This window comes from Dendrobates tinctorius, unplaced genomic scaffold, assembly GCF_039654945.1.
Source record: "Dendrobates tinctorius isolate UK_male_01 unplaced genomic scaffold, ASM3965494v1 ptg000233l, whole genome shotgun sequence".
NCBI classification, from domain to species: domain Eukaryota; kingdom Metazoa; phylum Chordata; class Amphibia; order Anura; family Dendrobatidae; genus Dendrobates; species Dendrobates tinctorius.
The window spans coordinates 2414719-2436401 of NW_027361900.1; the positions used below are offsets into that span (position 1 = coordinate 2414719).

Genomic DNA, 21683 nt, shown 5'->3' on the forward strand with positions numbered 1-21683 from the left:
CAGTGCGATCATACAACATACAAGCCTCTGATGGCTCCGGTGATGCCCTGTACTACTGTAGTGCCGTGTATCATCACTGCCGGTCAGTGTAATACTAACGGCCCCATACACATGAGATCAGAGTTGGCTGAGCGGTCATTTGGCAGACGGCGATCTCTCCCGACTCCCCCATACACACAAATATTCCAGCTTTCCTGTGGTCTGTATGAGAGAGTCGCCTCCAGACTCCTCTAGAGGAGGATTATCTACAGGAAGAACAAACGGATTATCCTCTGAAATTCAGGATGCCAGATCCTTCTCTGCCCTGACATCATCTGTCGGGAGGCCCCCAAATACATTATATGGTCGGCCAAACCCCCCGAAATCAGTGCTTTCATGGAGCTTTAGTCTAATGTGTATGGGGGCGTTATAAGGTAACTTATTGGACGCTGCCTCTGGCCCGGCCTAATAGACTTTCATACATTGCAGCCCAGACCCCATTATTAGGCATGTAAGTATCGGAGTAACTAGGCCGCCCCATACTATCGAGTACTTGGGGGCGGGGGGCATTCAGCCGAACTCTGTCACACCTTCTTAGATGTCATATTTGCTTTTCACAGCAGCAAGTGGTGAAACTGTCAGGGTTTTTGTTGCCGCCTCATCTGTGCCGTCCCTGCGGTGTACATCTATGTTCTGGGGCCCAAAAAGATTAATTTCCTTTTAATAAATGTTTAACATGTTAAAAATTATAAAATGTATCTTCTGCTTTTTACATATTTTTTTCTTCTTACAAGAATTGTTGGAGCCAATTTTCTTTAGAAACATTTTAATATCGGCTTTTTCTGGAGTTTTTCTTGTAATATAGGAAAGCCTAAGGCCAGAAATAAACCCCATAAATCACTGTACATGGAGACTTTGGGATCAGATCATTTCTGTCCGTTGTGTTTGTGGAAGCAAAAAATCTTTTCTAAAAGCCTCAAACTTCTGTGTGTGACTCAGAGCTGAGATCTAACGTGAGAGAAGATTCCAGTGCGGGGAAGACGGGAAACCTTCATATAGACGGCCGGTGGGGATGGAGGCAGTGACCGACTCTGGCCAAATCTGTCTCTAGAGCCGCAGTAGAAGATGAAGATGTCGTCCTCATCATGAAGGAGTTATTTCTCATGTCGCGTGTAATGAATATCTCCTGCAGTATTGCTAATGCCGATTCCAGTGTCGGTAATGAGACGAGAATTAGCGTTATGGAAGATGAGTCTATGAGGAACGTGTTCAGCTGCCGACTCCGAGGTGGAAACTGCTTGTTGTCTGTGGCCTAAATATATAGGTTTTATTAGTAGATGTCAGGGAAGAAAACTAAACCCTGTAAGATTATAAATCTCCTCATATGTTTCCCTTATTATCTCCAGTAATTGTATTATTACACAGGATTCTTATGATGTTACATCGGATCATCTTCTTCTCATTCAGGTCTCTACAATATCGGATCCTCTCAGTGAAGATCTTCTACAGAAGAGAATTTTCCTGATTTACCCATCAAGGATGGATATGGACAGAGACAAGATGGCGGAGAGGATGTTACACCTCACCCTAGAGATCCTCTTCCGTCTCACTGGAGAGGTGAGAGATTCTGATGACGTCACATTCCATCATTCTTATCTATGGGAATAAGAGATGGACAGAACTGGAGAGGTGAGGACTCTTGAAATGTCTGGAGTGAGATTTATTAATGTGTCTCTCCATAACCAGGATTACACAGTGGTGAAGAAGACCTCTAGTGATCGCTATCAGGACCCTGTGTCTGAGGGATGTGGAAGACCCCTGAGCCCAATCACGGGGCCTCCACCTCACCCCCTGATCCATGAGGACATCAATGACCAGAAGATCCTAGAACTCATCTACAAGATGATTGAGCTGCTGACTGTAGAGGTGACACTGCTGGGAATGCTGGGACATTATACAGTAACACTATGAAGGGATCGAGGGGATGACGGTATCATTCTATGTATCAGGTTCCTATAAGGTGTCAGGATGTCGCTGTCTATTTCTCCATGGAGGAGTGGGAGTATTTAGAAGGACACAGAGATCTGTACAAGGACGTCATAATGGAGGTTCCCCAGCCCCTCACATCACCAGGTAATAGGACTAAATACACACGGCCTATAATTATCTGTATGTAAAGAATGAATTCAGTCCCTGTATGTGTTTCCTCCAGATCTGTCCAGTAAGAGGACAACACCAGAGAGATGTCCCCGTCCTCTTCTTCCACAGGACTGTAAACAAGAAGATCCCAGTGCTCCCCAGGATCATCAGGTAGATGGAGAGAAGGTGTCAGGAGATCTCCCCTATGATGTGTAGACGGCTGTGATGGTCTTGTGCTCAGTCTTGTTTTATCCACCAGTATTATATGTTTTATACTTGTATAATGAGAACGGTGGAGATGGCAGGATTAGAGCTGATCATAGATGGGACTTCTCCATCTGTCTGTGACTTTTACAATATTTGTTTCAGGGTGAAGATCTGACCCATATTAATACTACAGAGACATATGTGAGGGGTGATGAGTGGTGTAAAGAGGAGATTCCCACATATGACTACCCAGGTGAGTAGTAACCACTGAATGCAGAGAAGTCACAGATTCCTCTCAGTCACCGGCTGTGGCTGCTTTATCGGTGGTGTAGTCCGGCCGTATTACCATGATCACCATTTTGCCTCTACACCACAACATTCTCCTCCACCCAAAACTGTTCAAATGACTTTGGGCATTGAAAGACCTTTTTTATAGAACTTATAACCTGGAGTATCCACCTACCCCCTGGGATTAATGTGAGGGTGATCCCTTAAAGCAAGATCTATGTGATTGCTTGTACCTGACCTAATATAGGCCGAGTGCGCGCTTAAAGAGTCACACCGAACACAGAGTTAGATGTCTACTCTTTTCTCAGGAAAGGCTTGCACACAACTGAAGTTTATTCTTATGACAGAGAGACAGGAAATGGGTGTCACACAATCTCCTGAGTAGCCAGTGTCAGTCTATGATAGGTCCATTTCATCTTCACTTCCATATATGGTATCCAGTATCTCAGCTTCTGCATTCCAAGGATTCATTCCAGGGTGTTGTCTGAAGACACAGACGCCATCTTGGTACACCATATGTGAACTGACTTATATAAGATTTAATAGTTGATTTCCTTAGCCATTCTCTCCTTCACATTAGGAGACGCTGACCGTTACCTGCCCAGATCTGTAACTATAAAGCCAAATGACAGTGTACGTAGAATGTGCTGACAAGATAGAAAATCACTTGAAGAAAAATCTTATGCTGGGCCTGTAAGAGAAAGCGGAGGGTAATGATGCTGTTGGCTTCCTAGATCCCTGAGATCTTATCGGATGAATCTTCTCTCCCTTCTGTGCTGCTGAATGTCTCATGGTCCCTACAAGACCAGGTCCAGTCTTTCTGGCCAAACTTCCCTTTTATGAGCGACAACAGTAAATGTGCAGTGAGGCCACGTGTGAATTTCTGTCCAATAACAGCAGAGTTTCCCTTTATCCTGACTTTTCAATTTGTATTAAAACCAACTAACTTCCAGGAGGATTGTGATAATCTACAGGACAAACATTCCACCTGTGCCCTGATAGATCTCTAAGCTGTGCGTGGCTGATGGCTGTAATATACATTTATTCCCGCCTGCAGGAGATGTGTTGGCTCCAGCCCTGGTGTCATGGAGTCACTCCACGTCATAAATTACATTGTTTCTGATCCTAAGGAATTCAGATTACTGCACAATCTCTCCTGAAATGGGGAGCAATATTATTTTCTCTAATCTTCTGGTCAGGATTCATAGTAGCTCCAATGGTCCACCATAAATGAGGGCAACTCTGGTTTACTGTTGTGTAATCTGTATTTGTAGCTTTCAGTTAATGAGATTCTCGTGCTCTGGGGCGGGGCTGTGGGTGGGGCTGTGGGCGGGGCTTTATGTGGTGCTCTGATTACATATTCATCTGTATTGGCTTATGACAGGTCGCTGACCCCTCACTGACCTGCCCCCATTATTACATAATGCATATAATAGCATTGATATTATTGGTGATAATGCCTATAATATTGTGGCTATTGTGAGGCTTACAAAAAAATTACATCCAGCAAAATGACACCACCGGCCCCTGTCCAGTAGCCTCTATCTCTTACTTATAGATGCTACTATGCAGGAGCCGCCATGACCGGTGACATTTTGCTGGATGTAGTTTTTTTTCTAAGCCTCACAATAACATATTGTGCCCAGCTTATGTCTCTGGAGACCTCCCCCACCTACCCCCGGAAATTGTTAAGTCAACTCTACTCAAATGTGTCTGTCACTAAATAAACCAAATGCTTGAATGTCAAAACAGTTCAAAAACGTGGTTCTGTGTGGAAGATTGTAAAGCCGTCATGGAGGCATAAGGCTGGCAGTGATGGGCATTGTGGGCAATAATAGCGGGGATCATGCCTCATTCCTCTCTAGGAACATACACGACATCTTCTCTGGGGGTTCTTTCTTGTTTCAGTTACTGGGATGAGTGCAATAAAATGTCGCTCAGTGAGTCTTCTCACATCTTCAGATTCTAAAGGATTGGCGGGGACAAAATTTTCAAAAACAAGATTTTCAGTGACCTTTTCCTGATAATCAAGGAAAGTGTCTGCATTTCCGGCTTTTTTGTATAACACAAAAGAATTATATGTGGCCACCTGAAACAAATACATGACTAACTTTTTATACCAGACATATGATTTTCTTGATACCTGGTATGGCTGTAGAACCTGATCTGCAAGGTCCACACCCCATATATTTGTTGTAGTCAATGACAGACACAGGTTTTGGAGTAGTGGAGTAGTGGATCCCTGTTGGTCTGCAGTGGCCCTTGTGGCATCTGTGTGGATCGAGCTCAGGATAAAAATATCATTTTTATCCTTATACTTAAGGGCAAGCAGCTCTCCATTGTGTAAAGCCCCTGACTGCCCCTTTCAGAACTTTTTGCTGACCAATGATTGTGGAAACCCCTGACGGTTTTTCCAAATGGTCCCACAAGCCCCTATGTTATGTTCAACCAGACTTTTAAATAGGGGTATGCTGGTGTAGTAGTTGTCAACATACAGATTGCAGCCTTTTTGTAAAAAAGGAGTTATCAGCTCCCAAACGATTTTTCTGGATGTCCGCAGATAAGTAGGGTGTGACTTGAACAGGGCGGTTGGACCAATAGGACTGAATGCTCATTTCTTTAACAAGCCACATAGCGAATGTAAGTCCTAAAAATGTTTTAATTTCTAGGATATTAGTTGGTGTCCACAAATTTGACCTAGCATAATAGGATCGTGGATTCTGGTTGATGAATTGGGACACATATAAATCTGTAGGACAATATGCTCTAGTAAGCTATCGGTCAGAAACAAACTAAAAAAATAATTGGTCCCAAATTTTCCACCTCCACATTTATACCAGGAATGGCATTACAATGAGGGATGAATGGAGTAGCCGAATCCGAAGCCTCCCATCTGGGAAATGCTACATCAAGAGGCAAAGCCCCTTGGACATTGGTGTGCGCCAATTCACGAGCACTAGGGACAGCGCTAGTACTGGGCATTGTTCCCTGAGTTGGAGACATTTCTCCAGAAGCGCTATTTGTCCTTCTTGTTGTACTGGTCCTTGTGTGTGAGGATGGACCAGAATCACTGCTCATTTCTGAGCTATCACTGTCGCTGCTACTAAAGCCCTTGAAATCCACATCGCCATCTGACACTGCACTTTCTTCACTGTCAGAACATAAAAGTGCATAAGCCTCCTCTGCACTATAATACTGACGGGCCATTTTATTTGTTTTTATTTCTTTTTCCGGAAATAGAAATCTCTGACATGACTGACGTGACCAAATTATTGGGGAGACAATTGAGAAAAGCCTAATTCTTTAGCCTAACAGTAACTAACTTTAGCATGACCCTAACCCTAACTTTAACCTAAAAGTAACCCTAACTTTACCCCAACACTAACCCTAACTATAGCACTAACTGTAGCCTGCCTTATCTGTTTTTCTATTGACAAATTATGGACCTGAGTGGGGACTTATTTTTTGTGAGATAAGAATTGGTATTATTTTTGCCTACATATCATTGATTGGTTTCTTTTTATTTGATATTTGGGAGGCAGAATGAACAAACAGTTGAACACCGCACACTAGTGGTTCATCCAACAAGGTTTTCTATTAGACTGTGAACAGTTATTGTCTTGGTAAATAATTAAAGTTTTTTACATAGCTTGCCATTTTTATGGACAGTTTAAGTAGAAATGTTTAAAAATATAAAACTCAAGGATGTTTTTTATCTTAGCAGATGACTGTACCAGGAGATCAGAGGGACAGCTGACATCTTCAATTTTTAAATCTGATAATCTTGAGATCCTACAAGATACAACTGAAGTGAATGCCATTACTCCAGATATACCATCATCCATTTACAGCAAAGATCTGTCATCTTATCCTATGAAACAGGTCCCATCTTCTGATTCATTACTGACTACTAAGGAAAATAAAAGTCACAAAAGAGGCAGTAAAAAACAAACTGCTCCTAAAGCAAAAAAGTCATTTTCATGTTCAGAATGTGGGAAATGTTTTAACAAGAAATCTCATTTTGTTACTCACCAGAGAACTCACACAGGAGAGAAGCCTTTTTCATGTTCTCAATGTGGGAAATGTTTTATCGATAAATCAGAATTGGTTGGGCACCAAAGAACTCACACAGGGGAGAAGTCTTTTTCCTGTTCAGAATGTGGGAAATGTTTTAACTGGAAATCACAATTGGTTAATCACCATAGAACTCACACAGGGGAGAAGCCTTTTTCCTGTTCAGAATGTGGGAAATGTTTTATCAATAGATCAGAAGTGGTTAGGCACCAAAAAACTCACACAGGGGAGAAGCCTTTTTCCTGTTCATTATGTGGGAAATGTTTTAACCGGAAATCAGATTTGGTTAATCACCATAGAACTCACACAGGGGAGAAGCCTTTTTCCTGTTTGGAATGTGGGAAATGTTTTAACAAGAAAGAGCATCTTATTAGTCACCATAGAATTCACACAGGGGAAAAGCCTTTTCCATGTTCAGAATGTGGGGAATGTTTTAACCGGAAATCAAATTTGGTTATTCACCATAGAACTCACACAGGGGAGAAGCCTTTTTCCTGTTCGGAATGTGGGAAATGTTTTAACAAGAAAGAGCATCTTATTAGTCACCTTAGAACTCACACAGGGGAGAAGCCTTTTTCCTGTTCAGAATGTGGGAAATGTTTTAACAGTAAATCAGATTGTGTTAAGCACCAGAGAATCCACACAGGAGAGAAGCCTTTTTCCTGTTCAGAATGTGGGAAATGTTTTAACCGGAAATCACAATTGGTTAATCACCAGAGAATTCACACAGGGGAGAAGCCTTTTTCCTGTTCAGAATGTGGGAAATGTTTTGTCAACAAATCAGAATTGGTTAGGCACCAAAGAACTCACAGAGGGGAGAAACCTTTTTCATGTTCAGAATGTAAGAAATGTTTTATCCGGAAATCACAAGTGGTTAATCACCAGAGAATTCACACAGGGGAGAAACCTTTTTCATGTTCAGAATGTAGGAAATGTTTTAACCGGAAATCAAATTTGGCTAATCACCATAGAACTCACACAGGGGAGAAGCCTTTTTCCTGTTCAGATTGTGGGAAATATTTTAACCAGAAAGTGCTTCTTGATCGCCATCAGAGCAGTCACACAGAGGAGAAGCCTTTTTCATTTTCTTAATGTGGGAAATATACTTGGAAATCAAGTGTTAATAAACATCAGAGACGTCACATAGGGGAGAAGCCTTTTTTATGTTCATAATGTTGGAATAGTTTTAACCAAAATTAAATCTTCTTAAATGGGTTGTCTCTTGTCATTCCTCATGTTTGCTGACAAAAGGATAAAACTAAACTTTATTAATTCCAAATCTAAAACTATACCCATAATTTGCCCCTGAAGGTTAGTCAATAGATGACTAATAGAAAAAACATATATCCCACAGTTCAGTATATAGGGTGAGGTGACGTGTACACACTCACTCTCCAAGCCTCTCATTTCTATGGGTTTCATCGTCCTCGCCAAAGGTGACTCATCAGGAGACTATTTAATATTGACCTATATTCAAGCAAGACTATACAAAAAAACTAAAATCATGTATCATGTTATCCAAAACAGTCAGAAAACTAGCCACATATTGGCAGATCCCAGACCTCAAACTATATACTTGGTAAGTTTATAAGCCACTCCAGTGTCAGGAATAGATAGTATGTGAAAATACAGTACAGATGCTTGTGTTTTTTCTCCTATAGGGACTGCCCTAGTTTGGTATTGTAACTGCTGTTACTGTATATACTCGCGTATAAGCCGAGATTTTCATCCCATTTTTTTGGGCTAAAAGTCCCCCTCTCTGCTTATACATGAGTCATAAATGCCAGAAGGTTGGCGGAGGAGAGGGAGCGGGGGGGTGTCAGATCATACTGACCCACCCCTGGCGTGTCTCTGCAGCCCCCCTGCTTGTCCCATGCTCTCAGGCACCTTCCTTCATTGGTCACGTGGTACCGCTCATTAAAGTCATGAATATGTGCATATTCATGACTTTAATGAGCAATACCACGTGACCGCTGAAGGCAGGCGTGAGAACAGGGCTGCAGAGACCGCGCCAGGAGGGGGTAACTATATGCGATATTCACCTGTCCCCGTTCCAACGCTGCTTGCCACTGTTTGCTGGGTCCTCTGTCAGTGACATTCAGGCAGCAGAGGGTGCGATGATGTAGTTAGTGTGCGCCCTCTGCTGCCTGAAGGTCACTGACAGAGGACCCGGCAGATAGCGGCGAGCAGCATTGGAATGGGGACAGATGAATATCTCAGGTGCCGGGTCCTGACCCAGCGTTGACACCAGCATCCGTCCCACATAGATCGCCGGTGTCCCCACCTGCTCAGGACACCGGCACCTGGCCCCCAGCGACGAGAGGTGAGTATGTCATTTTTTTTATTTGCACCAGCATATGGGGCTTATTCTATGGAGCATCTTATGGGGCAGCATATGGGGGCATAATCTATGGAGCATCTTATGGGGCAGCATATGGGGGCATAATCTATGCAGCATCTTATGGGGCAGCATATTGGGGCATAATCTATGGAGCATCTTATGGGGCAGCATGTGGGGCCTATTCTATGGAGCGACTTATGGGGCTGTCACATGTACCTGTCCTGTGTGACACGACCCGCAGGTCGGTAACTAAAACAACAAGACCAACACGTGTAACTGTCCTGTGTGACACGACCCGCAGGCCGGTAACAAACAACAAGACAAAGGGGAAGGGAAAACAGTTACAATGGTGGGCCCTGCAATAGGAAACGGGGACGTGGAGACCTCCCTCACTCCCCTGAGGCAGTGTCCCTGAACACTCCTAGCGTTCCCTATATAGGCTCTTCACCTGTCGCCGAGCAGGATACCTGTGTCCCTAACTCACCCTGCACCTATCCCTTTCTAGGGAACTGGGTGATGCGGACACTGGTCCCCACCGCTGTACTAATACACACCAAGGAAAATATACAAATGGGAAAACACCAAAAACACTTATCTTGCTCTGCTGCAGCACCGGGCAGCAGAGTGCATCACCGGATTAACTTTTCGCAGTGGCTCGACACCTCAGCCAGCTGCCACCTTCACCATCTCACTCTTCTGCAGACACCGGGCAGACAGAGTTCAACACCAGTTTCAGCAGTGGCTCTACACCTCAGAGCCAGCTGCCCACTTCACCAGGTTTCAGCAGTGGCTTAACACCTCAGCCAGCTGCTCCCTTCACCGTGGTTGGAATCCAACTAAGGAAAAGCTGCTATCACCAACACCTGCTGATAGACCAGCTGACCTCATATAGCAAAGGAGGAGCGGTCACATGAGCAGGGACCAAAAACATGCAATAACCCCAGTGACCACCGGGAGCAAAAAGCAACCAATAGAACCTATCAGGCTGTAGTGACACTTGTGGCCACCGGGGGCAGAAACCCATATTAAGCCCCAGAAGCCTGAAAAGGAAAAAAAAGGTTTACGGGAAGGAATGCATAATCTGACACGGATCCAAGAATTGGACCGTGACAGGGGCAGCATATGGGGCATAATCTATGGAGCAGCATATGGGGCATAATCTATGGAACATCTTATGGGGCCATAACCTTTATGGAGCATCTTATAGGGCCATAACCTTTATGGAGCAGCATATGGGGCATAATCAATGGAGCATCTTATGGGGCCATAACTTTTATGGAGCAGCATATGGGGCATATTATTCTATAGAGCATCTTATGGAGCCTTTATTAACCTTTGTGCAGCATTATATGGGGCGTATTTTGTATGGAACATCTTATGGGGCCATCATGAACTGTATGGAGCATTATATGGGGCTCCTGATTCAATATGGATATTCAAAAACATTTAACCTACTGATGTCTCAATTAATTTTACTTTAATTGGTATCTATTTTTATTTTTGAAATTTACCAGTAGCAACTACATTTTCCACCCTAGGCTTATACTCGAGTCAATAAGTTTTCCGAGGTTTTTGTGTCAAAATTAGGCGGGTCAGCTTATACTCAGGTCGGCTTATACACGAGTATAAATTGTAATTAGTATTGCAGACAAATTGTCCTAGACTAAACTCAGTTTTCAGTCGGCCCAATATGTACCACTCAGGGAAAACTTACCTGCTCCAAGGATCATTAGCAGCTTCTACCTAATGGCCATGCTGCGGTCTGTCAGGGAATGAGTGCAATATCGTTATAGAGACTAGGGATATGTGCAGTCATAATGTCTGGGAGATCTGTGCCATTATTTAGTATGAATATGGAAATTATCTCTGACAGTTAAGTGTTCCCTGAGCGGTATATACGGTATTTTCACATACTATCTATTCCTGACACTGGAGTGGCTTATAATCTTACAAAGTATATAGTCTGAGGTCTGGGATCTGCCAATATCTCGCTAGTTTTCTGACTGTTTCGGATAACATGATACATGATTTTAGGTTTTTCTTCGTCTAGTTCCGCTTGAATATAGTTCAATATTAAATAGTCTCCTGATGAATAATTGATGAATCCAATGAATATTCATTTCTCTTGACTAGTGGCACATGTGACTGCCGGCAGCAGCAGGAAGTCGGTGGCTGACACTGCGCGCTACTGAAGAGGAATGAATACTCACTCCTCTCTGTGCGCACAGTCTCGGTGAGTACTCCGGCAGCTGTGCTCTGCTTGTGAGCAACGCATGACGTCCCTGCCATGTGCTGCTTACAAACATAAAGCAGTTGCTGGCACCGGAGCAGGATGCTGTGAAGGAGCACCGGGTAGGTAACTGTAATTTTTTTTTATGCTATTTGATGGGGCCATGCATACCAGAATAGGGATGGGGCCCTGCATACCAGGATGAGATGGGGGCAATAGGGATGGGGATTTTTTCTCAGTGAACTCATTCCTCATGTTTGGCCTCATTAAAATAAAACCACTCATACTCTGCTGGCGTGCCGGCTCCACTTCAGCGGTGTCGAGACTCACTGTCCCGGGGCTTATGTGAGGTTGTCATATCACATGAGCCCTGCACCCAATCAGCGGCAGCTTCACTGTTCCTTCCTTTGGACTGAACATCAACAGGAAGCCAGGGCTGCGGCTACTCTCTGACGGCCTCATGATGCTTGATTTGTCCGAAGGTGGGGACAGTGACGTCAGCGCTGATTGGGCACAGGGCTCACATGACGTAAAAACCTCAAAAGAGACCGAAGAACGCAAGTACCGACACCACTGAAACGGTGCCAGCATGGGAGGTTTGTATAAGTGTTTTTATTTTAACAGGACCAAACATGAGGAATGAGACGGGGTTGTCCAACTAGTTGTCAACCTTTTTATCAAAAATCCCACACAGGGAAAAGTCATTATTATACCGAGAGTGCGAGAAATGAATTACAGGAAAATCGTATTTTGTTGACCTTCAAAAATAACTCAGACGAGGAGAACCTATATATATTATTCACAAATTGTACAAAAACATGATGCACGCGGCGTGCGTTCAAGGATGGAATATTATATGGGAGTTTTATAGAATAAATTCAAGGTGAGAATATTATATGGGAGTTTTATAGGATAAATTCAAGGTGAGAATATTATATGGGAGTTTTATAGGATAAATTCTAGGTGAGAATATTATATGGGAGTTTTATAGGATAAATTCAAGGTGAGAATATTATATGGGAGTTTTATAGGATAAATTCAAGGTGAGAATATTATATGGGAGTTTTATAGGATAAATTCAAGGTGAGAATATTATATGGGAGTTTTATAGGATAAATTCAAGGTGAGAATATTATATGGGAGTTTTATAGGATAAACCAAATACCAACAGAAAATAAACATTTATCAGTAAAAATATCTCATCTTTATTAGGTAAAGTATAAAACAATTGCGCCATTTTCCGATACTTGTTGCATCTCCATTTTTCATGATTTTCGGCTGGGTTTGGGCTTACTTTTTGTGTGCCGAGCTGACGCTTTTAATGAATACCATTTTGGTGCAGATATGATCTTTTGATCGGCTGTAATTGCATTTTAATGTAATGTTGAGGCGAGCAAAAAAACGTAATTCTGGCGTTTTGGCTTTTTCTCATTATACCATTTAGCGATCATTTAATTCTTTTTTTATATTGATAGATCGGCCAATTCTGAAAGCGGCGATACCAAATATGTTTTATTTTCTTTGTATTGTTTTATTTTGAATGGGTGAAAGAGGGGTGATTTGAACTTTTATATATTTTTTCTATATTTTTTAAACTTTTTTCTACTTTTGGCATTGTGAAGACATACAGCATTGTATCTTAATTAACCAGATGACTATTTTTTAGCAAAAGAAGAATAATAGAATGTTATCTGTATGTTGGCTTTCAAATTTAAGTGTTATTTTCTAGTTAGTCAAGAAAACAGACTTTTGTTTGTGTAAGCTGGTAATATTGACTTTTATTGTGTGCTTATACTTGATCACTAGTGATGTTTGCTGATATGCTAATTATACATTGTATTATGGAGCCAGTTTGTTGACTTCTAAAGCAGAGAGGGAAAAACTATGCAAATAGTTTAAATAATCAAGTAATGCTACTTGATCTCATCTCCATTCTTACCCTTCATGTAAATAATGAATGAGGGACACTTGTTAAGTCTAAAAATAGGTTACTTGCCTCTGTATAAAGAGACTGAGAGAGAGAGAAACAGGCAGAGATTCTGCCAAGACATCCATACATCTTAAAAGGACCAGAGACAGGACAGCAGCCATTTTACATCATGACTCCATTACGAGGGACACGGATCTATCATTCTATAGGAAACAACCTAGGGGTTTTCAGCCTCGGTTGGAAGAATACAGATCTGCTCCATTGAACCTTGGATACATTTGGAGAAGCCAGATTGTGATCCTCAAATCAACTGGCCTTGTATGGACTGTCATCTTCCTACGCTTGTCATTACCTACTCTTTGTGTGCGTGCCACAGGTGCGGTAGTGACCTTGGAAGATCTAGAGTCACAGCTGATATCACCCTGGCGGGTCAGTATAAGGGTGACACTCTGCAATGTGCCCCATCTTGGGTATTTTCCTGGGACTGTTCTATGTGTTATCTGCCTGTTTTGTGGCTCAGTAAAGCATTGCCACACTGTTTTACCCTCACCCTATGTTGCCTGAATAGCGTTTTGCCCATGTTATAAGGAGAGCGGGAGTTTGGCAGGACGATCCCTGGTCCATGCATTTTCGGCTAGTCGGTGGCGCTCATAGCAATCCGGCAGTGACAACCATAGACTTCTGCTGGAGGCCAACGCATCGGTGACCCACAATCGTGACGGGGTCACTGATGGGCGGGATTTCCGATGCGCTTGCTGACATGTGCCAGAAAAGATGTGGGATCAGTGCTGGAGCCCTTATCAAAGGGAGGGAGTTCAACATCCACATACATTTACGTCTGATGTCAGAAAGGGGTTAAAGGGGTTTGTTTTTACAGAGACAGAAGTGGTAATCAATCATGTATACGTACAAATGATTACAGAAATACACAGCTTCTAATGTTAAATAGTATAGAGTTAATACAAGAAAATATAATTTTTGTAAATCATGTGTAGATATAAAAATGCAGTCAAATGTAGCTCCATCTAGTGGCTATGTGCAAAAGTGCCATCATAGAGTAAAATGTATCCTAAGAGAGTGTCACTATCAAGGTTGAAATGAGATTAATGGGAAGGTGCCGTGATTTTTGATAATTTATTATAAAAATGAAAATTATGTGAAAAGATGTTTTCACCTAAGCTTGACTGTTATGTTTATTTTTTTTTACTGTTTTAGTGCAGCCACTGGGCGCTGCCAGTTTACCATGCAGGTCTGTAATGGCTGCTGGACGTCACTTTCGGTCCTCAGATACGGAAGTCCATGGGCATAGGAGACAGCGATCGGACGCCGACCATATCTCTAACATTGCAGCCACATGAGCTGTGAACCAGGTACGCCTCTGTGGGCTGCTCAATTTACAGCTGTAGTTGTGGCCAGGCGCCATTTTATTAGAGGCCAGGGCTATTCGCTGAGCTCCATTTACACTATCGCTAGCCCTATTATGTCGGATGCTGTACTGTTCACTTCCGGCATAACAGGTCTCGGATGGTTACACTGTGCATACAAGAGGAGCTGCAGGAGATCAGGACAGGATACCGGACATGCTCCTGGAGACCCGACGAGCTGCTGCCTGCTGTAGACCCGATGAGCTGCAGCCTGCTGTAGACCCAATGAGCTGCTGCCTGCTGTAGACCCAATGAGCTGCTGCCTGCTGGAGACCCGATGAGCTGCTGCCTGCTGTAGACCCAATGAGCTGCTGCCTGCTGTAGACCCGATGAGCTGCTGCCTGCTGTAGACCCAATGAGCTGCTGCCTGCTGGAGACCCGATGAGCTGCTGCCTGCTGTAGACCCAATGAGCTGCAGCCTGCTGTAGACCCGATGAGCTGCTGCCTGCTGTAGACCCAATGAGCTGCTGCCTGCTGTAGACCCGATGAGCTGCTGCCTGCTGTAGACCCGATGAGCTGCTGCCTGCTGTAGACCTGACGAATTGCTGTCTGCTGGAGACCCGATGAGCTGCTGAAGATGAAGACCTGCTGTATACCAGGGGTGCTGCAGCGATGACAGGAGTGGGTGGCGACATCATTCATTGGTAACTATCAGATCTGCAGAGGTGAAGGGCCAGGAATACTGCTTTTTGCACAGAGGCAAAAATATGAGAGGTGGTTGATGGTATGTGTCAGGGGGAAGTAGCATATGGAGGTTGCGCGTTGCATATACAGGGGTGAGCTGGCATATGGATGTTGTGTGTGGCACATACAGGGGAGAGCTGGCATATGAAGGTTGTGCATGGCATATACAGGGGTGAGCTGGCATATAGTTACATAGTAACATAGTTTTGAAGGCTGAAGGAAGACCTTATGTCCATCTAGTTCAGCCTATTTTTAGTGCAGCTGTTCTGCATTGTTGATCCTGGGGAATGCAAAAAACCCACAGAGTAGAAGCCAATTTTCTCAGTAGGGAAAAAAATTCCTTCCCGACTCCTAAGCTGGGTCAACCATCTACCTATAATATTCTGTTATTCATAACCTTCTATACTGTTACTCACAAGAAAAGCATCCATTCCTTTCTTAAATTCATTCAGTGAGTTGGCCATCACCACTTCCTCAGGAAGAGAATTCCAGAGCCTCACTGCTCTTACCATGAAGAACCCTCTTCTATGCTGGTGCAGAAATTGTCTTTCCTCCAAACGAAGAGAATGCCCCCTTGTTCTTGTCACAGTCCTTGGTACAAACAGTTCATTGGAGAGATCTCTGCATTGCCCTCTGATATACTTGTACATATATATTAGGTCTCCCCTAAGTCTTCTCTTTTCTAGAGTAAATAGACCTAATTTTGATAACCTTTCTGGGTATTGTAGTGAACCAACTCCATTTATCATTCTAGTAGCCTGCCTTTGAACCCTTTCAAGTTCAGTAATGTCTTTCTTGAGCACCGGCGTCCAAAATTGCACACAATACTCCAAGTGTGGTCTGACGAGTGATTTTGTACAGAGGGAGAATTATGTTTTCATCTTGTGTCCCCAGACCTCTTCTGATGCATCCCATGACCCTATTTGCTTTGGTGGCAGCTGCCTGACACTGGGCACTCCAATTTAGCTTCTTATTGACTAAGATGCCTAAGTCTTTTTCCATGTCTGATTTCCCCAGCAGTTTCCCATTTAGTAAGTAATTGTAGCATCTGTTTCTCCTTCCCATGTGCATAACCTTACACTTATCTGTGTTAAACCTCATTTGCCATTTTTCAGCCCAATTCTCCAATTTACTCAAATCTGTCTGTAGTTGCAAACTGTCCTCCTTTGTTTTAACTACCTTACATAGTTTTGTATCATCTGCAAATACTGATATTTTACTGTGTAAGCCATCCACTAGATCATTAATAAATATATTACATAGTAGGGGGCCCAATACAGAACCCTGTGGTACCCCACTAGTAACCCTGGCCCAATCTGAGGATGCCCCATTAATAACCACTCTTTGTTTTCTATCACTAAGCCAGCTACCTACCCATCTACACACATTTTCCCCTAGCCCAAGCTTTCTCATCTTACTTACCAATCTTTTATGTGGGACAGTGTCACATGCTTTAGAGAAGTCGAGATAAATGACATCCAATGATTCTCCTTGGTCCATTTGAGAGCTTACATCCTCATAGAAGCTGATCAGGTTAGTCTGACAGGAGCGATCCTTCGTAACTCCATGTTGATATGGAGTTAAACATTTATTAACATTGAGATATCCCATAATGGTATCCCTTAGAAACCCTTCAAAAATTTTACCCACAACAGATGTTAAGCTTACCGGCCTATAGTTTCCAGGTTCCCTTTTACACCCCTTTTTTAATATTGGTACCACATTTGCTTGCCGCCAATAAAAAGGAACAGACCCTGTTTCTATAGAGTCTTTAAATATAAGGAATAGAGGCCTGTCTATCACATTACTTAACTCCCTTATTACCCGAGGGTGAATGCCATCAGGGCCTGGTGATTTGTCCATTTTCATCTTACTAAGGCGGTTCTGCACTTCTTCCTGGGTTAGGCAGGTAATACTTAATGGGGAGTTTACATTATCACTCTGCATTTCGCCTGGCAAATCCTTTTCCTGTGTGAACACTGTTGAGAAAAAAGTATTTAAAACATTTGCTTTTCCCACATCGCGCTCTATGATTTCACCCTTGTTGTTCTTTAAAGGCCCGGCACCATCAATTTGAATCTTTTTACTGTTTATATAATTAAAGAATAGTTTGGGGTTTGTTTTACTTTCCTTAGCAATGAGTCTCTCAGTTTCCACTTTGCTAAATGTATTTGGTTTTTACACATTTTATTTTTTTCTCTATAACTTTTTAATGCTTCTTCATTGCCTTCTTGTTTAGCTTCCTAAATGCCTTGTTCTTGTTCTTTATTGCCCTTTTTACATCCTTATTTAGCCACATTGGTGTTCTCCTGTTCCTAGCCCTTTTATTTCTGTACGGTATGGCTAGCTCGCAGTGGGGGTGTAAAACTGATTTAAATATTTCCCATTTATTTTCTGTGCTCCTATTTTTGAGGACATTGTCCCAATCAATTCGGCGAAGCTCCTCTCTAAGCTGATCAAACTTTGCTTTCCTGAAATTCAGCGTTTTGGTAACCCCCTTCCAGGGCACCTTACTGAAGGACAAGTGGAATTGTGTTATATTGTGGTCACTGTTCCCTCAGTGCCCATCGACTCGGACTTCTGTTATTCTATCTGGCCTGTGGCTTAACATTAAGTCCAGAAGGGCTGTCCCTCTAGTTGGGCCCTGCACAAGTGGTGACAGAGAATTATCCTTGGTCACCGACAGAAATTGGTTTCCTTTCTGAGATCCGCAGGTTTCAGTTTCCCGGTCTATGTCGGGGTAGTTGAAGTCCCCCATAATAATCACCTCATTGGGATTTGCTGCTTTGTCTATTTGTTTCAATAATACATTTTCAGTGGCTTCTGTTATATTTGGTGACTTATAACAAACCCCTATGAGGATTTTATTACTTTTCCCTCCTTGTATCTCCACCCATAGAGACTCCACCTCTTCATTTCCCTCTTGAATATCTTCTTAGTGTGGGCTTTAAAGTGGACTTTATATATGGACAGACTCCACCCCCTTTCCTTTTTCTATGATCCCTCCTAAACAAATCATATCCTTGCAAGTTAGCCGCCCAGTCATAGCTGTCGTCTAACCATGTCTCAGTTATTCCTACTATGTCGTATTTTTCCTCATACATTACCAACTCCAGATCTTCAATCTCATTGGTCAGGCTCTGTGCGTTGGTCAGCATGCAGGAAAGAAGTTTTGCTTCCTTTTTCTTAGCTTCCTTCTGAGTACCCTGTCTTGGGTCCTCTTTACCACATCTAGTATCCTTGATTAGTTTGTCCTTCTGCATGTTCTTGTCGGCTGTTTTTCCTCCCATCCCCTCTTCTTCTAGTTTAAATCCCTCCTGATGAGTGTTGCAAGTTTTCTGGCGAATGTGTGATTCCCAGGTTTTGTGAGGTGTATTCCATCTCTTGCGAGAAGTCCATCGTAGAGGTAATTCACGCAGATAGTTGGTAGGTCATTTATTGCTGTGTCATTTGTGCCTACATGTATCAGTAGGAAAGGGTCGTCATCCTTGGATTTGAGGATAGTTGGTATCCTGTTGGCCACATCCTTGATTTTTGCTCCTGGGAGGTAGCATACTTCTCTTGCGGTTATGTCCGGCCTGCAGATAGTTGCCCCCGTGCCTCTTAGTAGTGAGTCGCCCATAACTACCACTCTTCTTTTCTTTCCGGATGCACTGCTTGTTGCTCGTGAGTGTTTTTGAGTGTCTTTTGTTTCCGCTTTTGTTGACAGAGTAACTTCTTTTGTTGATAGTGTGTCTTCTCTTGTAGATACGGTATCATCCTGAGCTGTGCTATTTTTGTTCTCCAGCATGAGGGCTTCATATTGGTTGCTAAGCTGTGTGGGTGACCACTTGATCCGTTTGCTTCTTTTCGTCACATGGCTCCACTTTTCAGCCTCTGTATGTGCTCTGAAGCTTTTCTCACTTTCCGTATCCTGAATGATTGCTTCTGCTTCATCCAAGAAGTCCTCATGTTCTTAAATTACCTTCAATGTTGCTATTCTTTCTTCCAGTCCCTGCACCTTTTCCTCTAAGAGGGCAACAAGTTTGCACTTCTGACAGGTAAAGTTGAGTTTTTGGGCCGGCAGATCCATAAACATGTAGCATGTGTTGCAGGTGACCATGTGGATTTTCTTCTCTTCCATATTGCTATTGCCGATGCAGTCTATGATGGGTGGTTTTGCGATGTCCTCAAACAGCGAGACTCGGCAAGTCCCAGCGATCGATCAGCTTAAGGCGACTCTTCTCCTCTTCCCAGAATGCACCGTAAATATGCAGATGAGCTTCCTGTTTCTCCAATCCATGGTTTTGCGATGTCCTCAAACAGCGAGACCCGGCAAGTCCCAGCGATCGATCAGCTTAAGGCGACTCTTTTCCTCTTCCCAAAATGCATCGGAAATATGTAGATGAGCTTCCTGCTTCTCCAATCCCTGGTTTTGCGATGTCCTCAAACAGCGAGACGCGGCAAGTCCCAACGATCGATCAGCTTAAGGCGACTCTTCTCCTCTTCCCAGAATACACCGGAAATATGCAGATGAGCTTCCTGCTTCTCCAATCCCTGCTTTTGCGATGTCCTCAAACAGAGAGACCCGGCAAGTCCCAGCGATCGATCAGCTTAAGGCGACTCTTCTTCTCTTCCCAGAATGCACCGGAAATATGCAGATGAGCTTCCTGCTTCTCCAATCCCCGGTTTTGCGATGTCCTCAAATAGCGAGACGCGGCAAGTCCCAGCGATCGATCAGCTTAAGGCGACTCTTCTCCTCTTCCCAGAATACACCGGAAATATGCAGATGAGCTTCCTGCTTCTCCAATCCAATGTCTTGAGCTCTATCTTTTCATTCTGACCTTCTGTACTCCTTTAGCACAAGTCTTATCTTGTACTCTGTGCTTTGCCATATACCCGGCTCTGTGCTTTGGCATATGCTCCGCTTTTCCCTTGTACCTGGCTCTGTGCCTCAGCATACATTCCACTACCTATCTGTACACTGCTCTATGTCTCTGACTTGGCTCTGGGCTCTAGCATACGCTCTGCTTCCCTTTCTTGTACCCGGCTCTGTGCTTCAGCCTACGTTCTGCTCCTTGATTTGTACTTTGCCTTGCCTTGCTTCTTCGTGAGCCCTCTGCACGCACCTGGCCTTCCCTCTCCCTCCTGTTTGTGCCTCAGCCATGCCTGCCTTAGCTGTGCCCGCCTGCTTGTGCCTGTCGTGCATGTCGGTTAGTGACTTAGCTGTGTCCACTGTTGTGCCTCAGCCGTGCTCGCCAGTCTGAGCCTCAGCCTGACCAGCTAGCCAGTGCCCCAGCCGTGCTCTGTGCTTCCTTGCACTCACGCTGTCGCTGCACTGTGTGCCATCTTGGCACGCGCAGGCCCTAGGTTGCTCCTTGACATACCTCGCCGTGCATCTCTAAAGCACCCGCAGGTCCTGCCATGAACCCTGGCGTGCCTCCTAGCATGCACAGGCCCTAGCCTGAACCCTGGCATGCCTCCTAGCACATGCAGGCCCTTGCCCTAGTCTGAACCTGGCATAGCCCCTAACACGCACCTTGCCTTGCACCCTGCCTTGGACCCTGGTGTGCCCCCTAGCACGCGCCCTGCCTTGAACTTTGCCTTGGACCCTGGTTTCTCCCAGCACTCATGCTGTCTGGACCCCTGCCTTGGACCTTGGCGTGTCTCCTAACATGCACCATGTCTTGAACTCTGGCGTCCCTCCTTGCCTGAACCCTGGCTTGCCTGGCGGATGTCTGGAGCCTGCCGATCGCTGCCAGAGGTCCGGAACCTGATGACTGCAGACTAATGTCCGGAGCCTGTCGATCGTTGCCAGATGTCCGGAGTCCAATGCCATCTAGCCCTTGCGGGAACCCTGGAGTGCCACCTAGCACGTATCATGCCTTGGACCTTGTCGTGCCAATGCACGCACCTTGCTATGTTTCACTTTGTCCTTGTAAGTATGTCTTGTTCCTGATTAAACCCTGAGACCATGCTTTATTGAAGAAACCCTGTGACCACGCTTTGATATGTCTTGTACCCTGCACGTTCCCTGTTGCCAGACACTAACACGTATCTTTCTTGAGCCGGCCGTCTGGTTCCAGCAGTCGCGGTGGCTCACCCCCTTGGTCTTGCCCTGACACTCCCTGTATAGGTGGTGGTCCCTCACAAGGTCAGCTCGCCCTAGGTGGGTGGGTGCCACGACCCAGAGGGTCCACTCTAGAAATCAGTTCAGCTGAAGCTGACTCCGTCACAGTATACGTCACCTCACCTTATATACTGAACTTTGGGGTACATGTTTTTTCTATTAGTCACCTACTGACTAACCTTAAGGGGGTGAATTATGGGTATAGTTTTACATTTTGAATTAATAAAGTTTAGTTTTATCCTTTTATCAGAAAACATGAGGAATGACAAGAGACAACC

The 21683-nt window shown here is 44.0% G+C and overlaps 1 protein-coding gene across 1 annotated transcript; it reads left to right on the forward strand.

Moving 5' to 3' along the window:
- The first annotated feature begins 1262 nt into the window (after positions 1-1262).
- LOC141060264 (uncharacterized) lies at positions 1263-7902 on the forward strand. Its single transcript, XM_073556488.1, has 4 exons — positions 1263-1596; positions 1726-1905; positions 2488-2578; positions 6335-7902. The coding sequence occupies exons 1-4, from the start codon at positions 1519-1521 to the stop codon at positions 7777-7779; spliced, it is 1794 nt and encodes a 597-aa protein (XP_073412589.1). The 5' UTR covers positions 1263-1518; the 3' UTR covers positions 7780-7902.
- The last annotated feature ends 13781 nt before the right edge of the window (positions 7903-21683 follow it).